This window comes from Chiloscyllium plagiosum, chromosome 27 (assembly GCF_004010195.1).
Source record: "Chiloscyllium plagiosum isolate BGI_BamShark_2017 chromosome 27, ASM401019v2, whole genome shotgun sequence".
NCBI classification, from domain to species: Eukaryota; Metazoa; Chordata; class Chondrichthyes; order Orectolobiformes; family Hemiscylliidae; genus Chiloscyllium; species Chiloscyllium plagiosum.
In genome coordinates, this window is record NC_057736.1 from 5,853,072 (window position 1) to 5,866,282 (window position 13,211).

The 13,211-nt window shown below is 41.1% G+C and overlaps 1 protein-coding gene across 1 annotated transcript in view; it reads right to left on the reverse strand.

Annotated features, from left to right (window-relative positions):
• Window positions 1-13,211, reverse strand: part of LOC122563375 — a 38,326-nt gene that overhangs the window by 4,543 nt on the left and 20,572 nt on the right. The window contains exon 4 of the mRNA XM_043717115.1: window positions 1,637-1,709. Within this exon, the coding sequence (XP_043573050.1) occupies window positions 1,637-1,709 (73 nt within the window). The remainder of the gene's footprint in view (window positions 1-1,636; window positions 1,710-13,211) is intronic.

Here is a 13,211-nt window from a genome sequence, read left to right on the forward strand (position 1 = left end):
ACCCCCTCCCTCCTCTAGCTTATCTCTCCACGCTTCAGGCTCTCTGCCTTTATTCCTGATGAAGGGCTTTTGCCCGAAATGTCGACTTTGCCTGTCCTCGGATTTTGCCTGTCCTCGGATGCTGCCTGAACTGCTGTGCTCTTCCAGCACCACTAAATCCAGAATCTGGTTTCCAGCATCTGCAGTCATTGTTTTTACCTGGTTAGTAAGTTTGCAGATCAGACCAAAATTGGTGTAGTGGGCAGTGAAGAAAGTTATCTCAGGATACAACAGGACCCTGATCAGATGGGCCAATGGACTGAGGAGTGGCAGATGGAGTTTAATTGAGATAAATGTGACAAGTGGAACTTTAGTAAGGCAAACCAGGACAGGAAGTATACAGTTAATGGCAGGGTCCTGGGGAGTGTTGCTGAACAAAGAGACCTAGAGGTGCAGGTGTATATTTCCTTGGAAGTGTAGTTGCAGGATAATGAAGAAGGTGTTGGGCACATTTGGTTTAATTGGTCAGTGCATTGAGTATAGGAGGTGGGAGGTCATGTTGTGGCTGTACAGGACATTGGTGAGGTTACATTTGTTCAATTCTGGTCTCTCTACAGGAAAGACTTTGTTAAACTTCAATGGGTCAGAAATGATTTACAATGATGTTGCCAGGTTTGGAGAGATTGAGCTACAGGGAGAAGCTGAATAGATGGGGCTTTCTTCACTAGAGCATCAGAGGCTGAGGGGTGCCGTTATAGAAGTTTATAAAATCACAAGGGGCATAGATAGGATGAATACTCAAGGCATTTTCCCTGGGGTGGGGGGAGTCTAGAGGGCATTGGTTTAGGGTTAGAGGGGAAAAATTTTAAAGAGATCTGATAAGCAACTATTTTACACAGAAGGTGGTGCGTGTATGGAATGAGCTGCCAGAGGAAGTGGTGGAGGCTGGTACAGTTACAACATTTAAAGGGCATCTGAATGGGTATATGAATCGGAAGAGTTTAGAGGGATATGGGCCAAATGATGGCAAATGGGACTAGATTAGTTTAGGATATCTGGTCGGTGCAGATGGGTTGGGCTGAAGGGTTGTTTCTGTGCTGTATAACTCAATGACTATTTACCTGTAGGATATTCCTAACCAGCTTTTCATGTCTAACGGCCAACTATCACATACTTCATTCTCTGGCTTGGATTCTGAGACATTTGCAACATAATTATCTTCTCCAAACCACTGAATAGAAAATATCAATGTTGCTCTTGGTCATCAACTTGCTCAGAGATGCTTCCATAGAGGGCTACGGAGATAAGGCTGGGGAAATAGGATGAGCTGGATAGCTCTTTTTGGAGCGATGTCCGGACACGATAGGCTGAATGACTTCTCGCGGTTCTGTAAAATTTGCAGGTTCTATGTTATTACACGGCTCTTGAACACAAGCTTCATAGTTCAGAGGTAGGGACACTACCACTGTGCTACAATAGCAACATCCAGGAGATCAGCTCATGGTTAACATATGCTGCCCCTCATTATATCCACTTGTGGAAACAACTTAATGCAGTGCCTTTATCACAAACGTAGCCAAGTTTGCTCAAGTCTGCGTGATCTGACAATGACAAGCAGAGTCTGCAAGTTAATGTTGATGTTCGTGCCCAAGATTACCTTCCTTTGTTGTGATATTTTCTTCTTTGACAGAAATATCATTCTGTTCTCCCAGGCTGATGACTTCACTGACCTAAAACACAAAAAATATTTGTATTTAATCCAAATCATCCATTTCCCAAAGAGATGATGGGGTGGAAGCTATATAAATTTGTGCTTTTGTTGCAGAATAAATATTGTGGGGATACATTAAGACTTAGTATCAGAGATGGGTGAGTTGTCAATTTTGATCTCATAAATTTACAAGATGGACTATATTGTTGAGTGCAACATCTGAATGCACGTGTGTGCTTCCACCACGCAGAACTCTATGGAGGGACCGATAAATTTGTAGAAGCTACTCTGGTATATCTTGCAGCTCTCAAAAATACCAAACTCAATAACTTTCATTAAACGTTTGTTGTCTCGTTCTTCCTCAAATAAGTTAGATAACTGTGACAAGATGGTTAGGAATGACTTTGTCCAGGTGTCCTACATTACCAAAGTGGTCAAATCACTAAAAGCACAAGCCAGTACCAATGCAAAACAGTCCCAACCTTATTAGGAAACGAGTTGTAATAGCTTTTACTACAACACAATACAATCTCTAATCCTATTTTGTCCCTTAAGCTGACAATACTTCCCGAGTCTCTTGTAAATTCGCACAGCTGCACTCTCTCTCTTTCTCTATGGGATTGTGAAGCTGCTTTCTCTCTCTCTCTCTAGACAGTAAGGGGATCCCTGCGTTTGACCATGCTGGTCTCCTCAGAAGGTCCAAGAGAGAATGGTCTGCAGATGAAGACTCTTTTATATATTTGGATGGTTTCCAGGAACCCTCTATAGTTCTGCCAATCAAGGAGATCCACTTAACAGTTAAAAAAAAACAATCATTTGATTGGCTTGCAACTGTTTGTTTCTTTGTGTAGCAGGACCCAATGTCTTTCTGTCCCTTTTGTTGAGTGGATAATTGATTGAGGATATGTCTATCCAGGATAACTGATGCCTTTTACATTATGCTAATATCACTAGCACCTGGTTTCTATGTTTGCACCATATCTGGTATCTGTGTTTTGTGACTTCACAGTTTTACGTGGTCAACATACCCACCATCCCTTGCTGTTCGGCCAAGTTAGTAAACCATGTTTTAGCAGCTGCTAAATACTCCACTTAATATTTTCCCAATCTTTACTTTAGTAGGAAGCGCATTGCATTTGTGCTCCAATATGTTATGTTGGAAAGAAGTAAGAATTGGGTCCAGAGGAGATTCTCCAGGATGTTGCCTCGATTGGAACATTTTAATGAGGAAGAAAGGCTGGGTAGGTTTGGGTTGTTTTCTTTCGAGCAGTGAAGGCTGAGGTTGGGGGTAGGGGGGAAAGGTGGGGAGGGGTGACCTGACAGATGTGTATAAAATTATGAGGGGTTTGGACAGGGTAAATAGAAAGCATTATTTGAAATTTCCCATTATTTGAAAGTTCAGTTATAAGGATGGCATTATTTTAAGATGAAGGGCAAAAGGTTTAGAGGAGACTTGAAGAAAGGCATTTTCATCCAGAGGGTGTTGGGAATCTGGAATGTACAGCCGAGGAAGATAGTATTTTTATGATCTTTACAATCTTTACAAAGTATGTGGAAGAGCATCTGAAATGTCATAACATTCAAGGCTATGGGCTAACTGCTGGAAAGTGGAATTAACGTAGACTTGATGGGCCAAAAGGCCACTTTGGTGCTGTGTGAATCCATGAGGTGGGGAAGGTCATTGTTTTCTATTAAATAAATTCTAGTTTCAGTTTCCAGGGAGCAAGGTCAGAATGTCACCAAAGGGAAGAAAATGCCAATATGCCCTGAGTCACACTGTTTGACATCCGTTCCACTCACTCACCACCTTCCACATAAAGCAAGCTAACTATCCTCTTCAGAGCTTGTCCAATCTGCAACTATGTGAAACCATTGGCATGATATTCCCAGACCTGGTTGAAGATCCATGGGGTGGAATACTTATGTTGAGTGTTCACTGCTAGAGAGAAATACAAGAAGCAACTTTCACACAGTAAGCTTTCACAAACAACGCTGACAAGGTAGTCAGTTTTAGTGATGCTCATTAAGGAAAGAGATTGGCTGTATATTGCGGAAGTATCCATGTCTGTTCCTCTTTAAAGTGTGCAAGGAATCTTTGCATCAATTTGAAAGTTCACAGCAGGGCTGTAAGTTAACATTACATCAAAATTATGCAGCACCCCTCACCAACGCACTGAAATGTCATCCCACGTTGCTCCTGGGTGCCCTACACTCAACGGCGACCTTTTCTTCGGCTTCTCTGCCAAAGGCCATCCTAATCTGACCCACCGTAAACTGACCCACTGCAGGTTGAGGCAGGCCATTCCTGATGAAGGGTCTTATCCGAAATGTCGATTCTCCTGTTCCTCAGCTGCTGCCTGACCTGCTGTGCTTTTCCAGCACTACACTCTTGACTCTGAGGCAGGTCCCTAATCCAACCCAGCAGGAACAGGTTCGAGTCCAGTTTTGTTGGTACAAATCTGATTCACACCGTACATCCAGCAAACCGAGCCATTTGTTCCCACCTCCCTTCCCATGCCCCACTCCCAACCCACCATCACTGCCACCACCCAGGAATTGGAGTTGCTGTGGCAAGGTGCACTTCTGCATTTATTGTCTTGACGGGAGCAACGGACCATCTGGTAAAGGTCCAAATACTTTCCAATGCATAGCTGACCTGGAATCTATTTCAGTCTTACTGCCTACTTTTTTTAATTTCAAAAATATACTTTATTTATAAAATTATTTGGATCTCTTTACAACTGGTCATGCCATTCTTGTGCACATATTACATTTCTTTACATACAGACATCAAAATTTATTTTTCCTATATACAAGTCTGTACATTTACTATCCAGCTCTTCTGGTGAGGCGTCAGTGGAGCCCAAATAACTGCGCGGGCCCCCTGTTCTTCTTAGGCGGGCAGATGTTACATGGTGGTCTTTCCCCACCGTGCCTTGGCGGCAGCTGCCCCAACACGTAGTCCTGGACCTTGGAGTGTGCCAGTCTGCAACACTCAGTTGGGGTCAACTCCTTCAGCTGGAAGATCACCAGGTTTCGGACCGCCCAGAGAGCGTCCTTCACCTTACTACTTACTATTAGCATTGGGTTGGAAAGGTTTGCAGGCTGATACTAACCTGTTTTGGCTACATAATGATTGCACCTATGTCTGCCAAACAGCTCCTTGAAGTAACAGTGAGTACACCTCAAAAACATTGAATTCCCCCTAATGTACCTTGGATATCTTGAGTTTGTGACAGCAGCTATGCATATGCAAATTTCTTTGCTATTACGCTTTTAAATCATTGGATTAGGACATGAGCTCAACACCTGCAAGATAAGAACATTACCATAGATCCAAGACAACTGGAAGAGAAACTATATAATAAAGGAGACAGATTAGCAACTCAAATGGCTCTTTTGATGCGACACTGAATGAATATAATTAGTGTGTACAGAAAAACAGCAGTAGGTCATTTAGAACCTTAAACTTGTTCTATTTGTAATGCAATTCATTATTAGCTCACCAGGAATGAATATTAGAATGAGACCACCGCTGGTGCTAGGTAAATTTACCTTGATGTGATCTGATAATTGGAACAGTGTTTCAAAGGCCAATTATGGTGGCCTAATTGGTGCATGGATGGAGGTGAATAAAGATTTGTATCGGTCATGTATTTTTAAATAGGATGCACTGACAAGAGTTTGTATATGAGACCACTTTCATCTGCCTGTCTCAATTTCACACTAAGATGTCTATAATTGTCAATTCTGTCATTGCAGGAGTTACTTATAACCCTAGCTTTAATTCTGTACAGTTTTAGGATTCTGCTAGAGCTTATCAGAACTACTCAACTAATCCATCTTTCAATCTCACTTCTAACTCGACACCACCCATCATACATCTCTCGCTGTTCAACCTATCCGCAATAATTGCAGGTTCAATGCAGGAACCATCATTGGAAATAGACATGGCTTAGAATTCTCTTGGTATATAAACTGGTTTATAAACTGAAAAATCATGAACTTATACTGGGAGGCCTTAGACAGTACTGATCTCAGATGGATAGGTAAAAACAAGGACTGCAGATGCTGGAAACCAGATTCTAGATTAGAGTGATGCTGGAAAAGCACAGCAGGTCAGGCAGCATCTGAGGAGCAGGAAAATCGACGTTTCGGGCAAAAGCCCTTCCTGATGAAGGGCTTTTGCCCAAAACGTTGATTTTCCTGCTCTTCAATGCTGCCTGAACTGCTGTGCTTTTCCAGCACCACTCTGATCTCAGATGGAGTATTAATACTCACATTGTGAAAATTAGGGTAAAACTTTACGGATTGAATAGCTGGAAGATAATATAAAGCCCAGGAACGTAAAATATTGGACGCCACTTCGGCATAGCAGCCCAAGAGCTCTGAGTAGCAATTATGGAAACCAATGTAATCTACTTCTCTCATCTTCCAAGTGAATTAAGGAAGTTCTCAATCGAGGGCACTTGAGCTTCATCGGTTGTACAATGATACAGAGTGTCTCACAGAATGTGAAATCTGTGCTGTTTGATTTCAAATATACACATAACATGTAAACAAAAGCAAAACTCACAAATTAGCATCTACCAACCTCCAAAAGGATCAATTATTTTTCTCCCACTTGTGAGTTGGAGCAGCATGATGATAAGTGCTATGGTCTCTATGCGGAGAAAGTGAGGACTGCAGATGCTGGAGATCAGAGCTGAAAATGTGTTGCTGGAAAAGCGCAGCAGGTCAAGCAGCATCCAAGGAACAGGAGAATCAATGTTTCGGGCATAAGCCCAAGGTTTCGGGGATTCCTGAAGAAGGGCTTATGCCCGAAACGTCGATTGTCCTGTTCCTTGGATGCTGCCTGACCTGCTGCGCTTTTCCAGCAACACATTTTCAGCTCTGGTCTCTATGCCCCAACTCCATCCCTGGCTAAAAGATCTGTTTGGGAAGGACAACTACCCTGTAGACATTTAATAGCTAATTGCTAGAGGCAGGATTTCCACCATTCATAAGTGCCACCTTAGAAAGCTGAGACAATCAGTGCCAGTAGCGCCAGTGGGAGCACTGGTCATTGCTGGTAATGCATTTGGATACCATATAGTTGATTTGCCATAGATCAAACCAGTGCAACCCTTTGGAGGCTGGCAGAGTCTAGGTTCACTAGCGTCCTTTAGGGAAGGAGATCTGCTGTCTTTACCTACTCTAGCCTACATGTGACTCTAGATCTACAACAAGATAGGATTGGCTCTTAACTGCCCTCTGGGTATTTTTAGATGGGCAATAAAAGCTGGCCCAGTCAGCAGTACTCATCCCATGAATGAATGAAAAAATGAGTGCCATCAGTTCTGATAGCAGAACCTCCTCCAGAACCATTACCACAACTTCCACATGTCCAGTCTTCAGACTCTTGTATTTCCTGGGTGAGAGACCTCTCTCACTAACCTTGGGCTACATTCTACCCTTGATCTTTATTATTCAAAACAAAAATCTTCCTGCTTTAGCAATGGCATTGCCTCTTATATGAAGAAAATCAAGGTTAATCACAATTGATGCTGTAACTACACCATTTATGGGGAATCAGCAGGAAAATGGATGTGAAAAGTGTTGGATCAGCCATGGATCCTATTGAATGGTGGAGCAGGCCCTAGGGGCTGAATGGCCTACTCCTGTTCCTCTTTCTTGTGATCCTAAAAATAAGACACAGCAGTTTGATGAATACAGGCAAATAAACAAAATGTAATTTATTGACAAGCCAACCTTGTTTAACTGGAATGCAAAAAAAGAATAATGACATTGAGGACAAAATGCAATGACAAATTGTATGCTGAATATTTGGGAAGGAGAGCATTATTTTAAAAATGAGGTGGAAAACAACTAACATGATCAGGAGATACAATAGCTAATTATTAATATTATTTATGATAGGTTAAAATTAGACTTATATTTTTCTGTGAGAATTGCTGCATGAGATCAACTAGTTATTATTTATTGATTTGTTTCACTTAACACAGAAGGGCAATGATTGAGGAACAATTATCTTCGTCCCAGCAGTGGCCTCATTACTTATTATAAAGGAACACAGAGATATAACAGTTATAAATGCAGAAAAAAATGTCAATTTCTTTCAATTTGCACAAGAGTTGTATTTTCATTTGATCTCAAAATATATTCAATCAAGAAAGCCCAGTTAAGTTTCATGTTTCATTTGCACTGAATCCTGTAAAGTCTACCAATAGGTGCATGAAAGAATAAATGCAAAAATGGTAATTATTTTAAATCTATTCATTCGATATTTTTCCATCCTAGAATTCCTGAGATAAATCCATTTAATATTTCAGTGAAACATCATGTATAAAAAGAGGCATTGCTGCAGTTTGAGGATCTGATAAGCCTGAAGCAGAAAATGGTATGTGCAAAAGAGATGTCACATGTGTGCAATGCATGAGATTCTTTGAAGTTGGAGATGAAGGATGTTGTGAAGCAAAGGGAGCTTTATCACAGAATTACAGGAATCCTGCTGCAAGGAAGGAGGCTATTCAAGCCATCATGCCTGCACACCACTCAAATGAACTACCTCTACGTTTTCCACTATATTCTTGCACATTGTTTGGGCAGAAACCATCATCCAATACCCTCCTGAATGCCTCAGTTGAACCTGTCTCCACCATACTTCCAGGCAATGCATTCCACACACAAATTGCTCACTGAGCTAAAAGAGTTTTTATCTTATCGCCAATGCTTCTTTTGCATGTAAAAATCACTTTAAATCTGTGCCTCTTTTTGATCTTTTTAGAAGTGGGAACCGTTTCTCCCTATCCTCTCTATTAGCACACTCACGATTTTGAAAACTTCTAATAGATATTAAAACTTCCTTCTCTCCAAGGAGAACCATCCCAACCTTTCAATCTATCGTCATTAACAGAAGCTCCTGTGGAACCAGTCTTGTAAGGCACTTCTGCACTCTCTCTCCAATGTGTTCACATCTTTCCAATGTGTTCACATTTCTCCTATATGACACCCAGGACTGTACACAATACTTCAACTGAGCTCTCACAAGTGTCTTATGCAAGTTCAATATCATCTCCTTGCTCTTCTACTCTATGCCCATATTAATAAAGCAGAGAACATTGTATGCTTTACTTACTGAACTCTCCACTTGTCCTTCCACCTTCAATGATCTGTGCACATATAGAACAGGTCCATGTACTCTGCATCCTGTTTTAGAATTGCATGCCTCATTTATATTGTCTTTCCACATTCTTCCGACCAAGTACATCACCTCATACATCTCTGCACTGAAACTTACCAATCACTTATATGCCCACTCCACCAACTTGTTTACGGACTTTTCAAAGTCAACACTGTTCTTCTTACAGTTCGCAAGTCTTCCAAGTTTCGTGTTATCTGCACACTTTGAAATTGTCCCCTGCACATCGAGATCTAGGTGATTCATATATATCAGGAAAATGAAGGATCCCAATACTGACCCTCGCAAACTCCACTGCAATCCCTCCTCCAGCCCTAACAGAACAGAGTCTTATGTGTTAATAAAGACACAAAGTGCTGGAAATATTCTGCAGGCCTCGGAGCATCTGTGGAGAGAGAAACCCTACTGAAGAAGAGACATACCAGACTTGAAATGTGAACTGTTTCTCAGTCCATGAATTCTGCCAGAACTGCTGAGTTCCTCCAGCACTTTCTATTTTTAATATCGAGATCTAACGATAGCAGTTATTTTGTTTTACTTATAGAACATAGAACAGTGCAGCGCAGTACAGGCCCTTTGGCCCTTGATGTTGTGGCGACCTGTGAAACTAATCTGAAGCCCATCCCACCTACACTATTCCATTTTCATCCACACGTCAATCCAATGACCATTTAAATGCCCTTAAAGTTGGCGAGTCTATTACGGTTGTCGGCAGCGTGTTCCACATCCCTACTACTCTCTGAGTAAAGAAACTACCTCTGACATCTGTCCTATGTCTATCACCCCTCAATTTAAAGCTATGCCCTCTCATGCTAGCCATCATCATCTGAAGAAAAAGGCTTTCACTGTCCACCCTATCTAAACCTCTGATTATCTTATATGTTTCAATTAAGTCACCTCACAACCTTCTTCTCTCCAACGAAAGCAGCCTCAAATTCCTCAGCCTTTCCTCGTAAGACCTTCCCTCCATACCAGGCAACATCCTATTAAATCTCCTCTGAACCCTTTCCAAATCTTCTACATCTTTTCATAATGAGGTGACCAAAACTGTATGCAATACTTTGAGTGCGGCCGCACCAGAGTTTTGTACAGCTGCAGCATGACTTCATGGTTTTGAAACTCAATCCCTCTACTAATAAAAGCTAACACACTGTAAGCCTTCTGATGAAGGGCTTTTGCCCAAAACGTTGATTCTCCTGCTCCTTGGATGCTGCCTGACTGCTGTGTTTCTCCAGCACCACACTCTTGACTCTGATCTCCAGCATCTGCAATCCTCACTTTCTCCTTCTTAACAACCCTATCAAACTGGGTGGCAACTTTCAGGGATCTATGTACAGGGACACCAAGATCCCTCTGCACATCCACAGTACCAAGAATCCTACTATTTGCCCAGTACTCTGCATTCCTGGTACTCCTTCCAAAGTGAATGACCTCACATTTTTCTGCATTAAACTCCATTTACCATCTCTCAGCCCAGGTCTGCAGCTTAGCTATGTCCCTCTGTAAACTACAACATCCTTTGGCACTATCCACGACTCTACCGACCTTAGTGTCGTCCGCAAATTTACTAACCGAACCTTCTATGCCCTCATCCAGGTCATTTATAAAAATGACAAATAGCAATGGACCCAAAACAGATCCTTGTGGTATCCCACTAGTAATTAAACTCAAGGATGAACATTTCCCATCAACCACCACCCTCTGTCTTCTTTCAACTAGCCAATTTCTGATCCAAACCGCTAAATCACCCTTAATCCCATGCCTCCATATTTTGTGCAATAGTCTACCATGGGGAACCTTATCAAACGCCTTACTGAAATCTATATACACTACATCAACTGCTTTACTCTCATTCACTTGTTTGGGCACCTTCTCAAAGTATTCAGTAAGGTTTGTGAGGCATGACCTACCCTTCTCAAAACCGTGTTGACTATCCCCAATCAACTTATTCCTTTCTCAATGAGTATAAATTCTATCTCATATAACCTTTCCAACACTTTACCCATAACCGAAGTAAGGCTCACTGGTCTATAATTTATTATCCACCTTCAATGTCAAACATTATCTGTGAATGCTTGATATTGAAGATGCATTCCAAATGTGGTAAGTGTTCAAGGTTCCACAAAACAAAGACGCAGATCAGAAAGCAAAGTTTTCACAAAAATTTTTGAATTAAATTTGATGACATTAAATTGAGACACAGTGTTCATAAACAGGAAAAAGATAATCATGAAAAAGATATTTTAAAAAAACTTCAAAGTATAAGAAAAAAATTGCACCTTACAACAGCTGGGTAAACCAGCAGATGCTGTCATTGTAGATCTGAAACACCCTGAGGACTTTGACTATCTGCTCAGCTTGTTTGATCCTCCAGACAGGGACAACAGTATCCAGAGGGAATTGTGAATCTCTCTCTCAATTAGTACGGCAATGGAAAAAGATGAAAGAATATTCAAGATGAAACCTCAGACTGACACTTACTAGTGACTGACTCCTTGGTCTGTGATCCCACTTAAAACAAGAAAGTGTCTTTACCTGTGGTTTGCTTCTGTACTGCACTGTCTATTTTGATTGTAGTTTTACTGTTCAAGTTGAGGGGATGCCAGAATTGAACACTCTTTTCATTCTTTGGATGAGTGACCAACTCCCAATTAGATATTTTTCCAATTTCCTTTTGGAATTATCAAACTTGTTTCACCTGCTGTCTCTATCCATTCCTCAGTTGGATTTTTGTTAACACTAAACCTCAGTTTAAATTGGAATTTGAAACCTGAATCACTGTGTCACTGATGTTGATAACTAAATTTATTCAGCAAATAACTGGATCATTGCTCTTCTCATAATCATTACCTTTTCAAAGGGAATAAATTGAAAGTAGCTCCACAGAACACAGAGTCTAAAACTTGGTGTGATCTATTAGCATCTCTGCTCCACATATCCTCCCTTACACATTTATACATATATCACACACATTCTATCACAGAAAATATTACTTTCTAATTTTTAATTGACTTTTTTAAATGTAAGTATCATTTAAAATATTGTTTTGAAGTATATAGAAATCTATCAATCTCTGCCTTGAATGTACTCAAAGACGGAGCCTCCATATCCCTCTGGGACAGAGAAATCCTAAGACTGACCAACCTCTGAATGAACAAATCAGTACTAAATGACCGACCCCTTAAACTGAAACAGTCTGATTTAGAATCCCCAAGCCAGGGGAGGTAGCCCTCCTACGTCTGAGCTGTTAAGCTCTGAAATAATTCTGTATGCTTGAGTGGGATCACCTCTCACTGAGAATGGAGAGAACAAAGCCCCAGGCTACTCGGATGCTGCCTGGATTGCTGTGCTCTTCCAGCACCACTGATCCAGAATCTGGTTTCCAGCATCTGCAGTCATTGTTTTTACCTTTTCATCATAGGACATTATCCCAGGAATTACTTCAGTGAACGTCTGTTCACTCTGTCTACCGCTAATCAGACCATTGATATTTTCATCCAAATCATATATATATATATTGCAAACAACAAAGATTCCAGCACTGATCCTTGCAGTCCACCACTAGTCACAGACTTATAGTCAGAAAGCACCGCTCCACAATTAATTCTCTGTTTTCTATGACCAAGCCAATTTTGTGTTGAACTTACAATTTACTGTGGATCCCATGTGACTTAATCTTCTGGACTCGGCCTACCATGAGGTACATTGTCAAATGCTTTAGTTAAGTCCATGTAGGCCATGTCCAATGCCCTACTCTCATCAATCAGCTTCATCACTTCCTCAAAAAACGTTTTAAAAATTTGGGGGACAAGATCTTTGCTGCACAAAGCTATGCTGACCATTCCTACTAAGTTCATTATTTTCCAAATGCAAGTAAATCCTATCCCTAAGTAATTTCTCCAATAATTTTGTGACCACTCATCAGCCTATAATTTTCTAGAATAATATCCCAGTTACCCTTCTTAAACAAAAGAACATCATTGGCTACTCTCCAGTCATCCAGCACCTTGCTTATGGCGAAAGAGAATCCACAGATCTCTGTCAAGACCTCAGCAATCTCCTCTCTTCCCTCCCCCATTATCCTGGGATAGATCCCATGGGGTGTTACCTATCTTAATGTTTTTCAAGACACGCAACACCTCCTCCTTCTTAATATTGACATGTTTTAGAATATCAACATATCCCTCTTACCATCATCAACATCCTTCTCTCTGGTGAATACCAATGCAAAGTACTCATTAAGGACTTCACATACTTCCACTGGCTCCAGGCATATTTTCCCTCTTTTGTCCTTGACTGGACCTACCTTTTCCCTAGCTA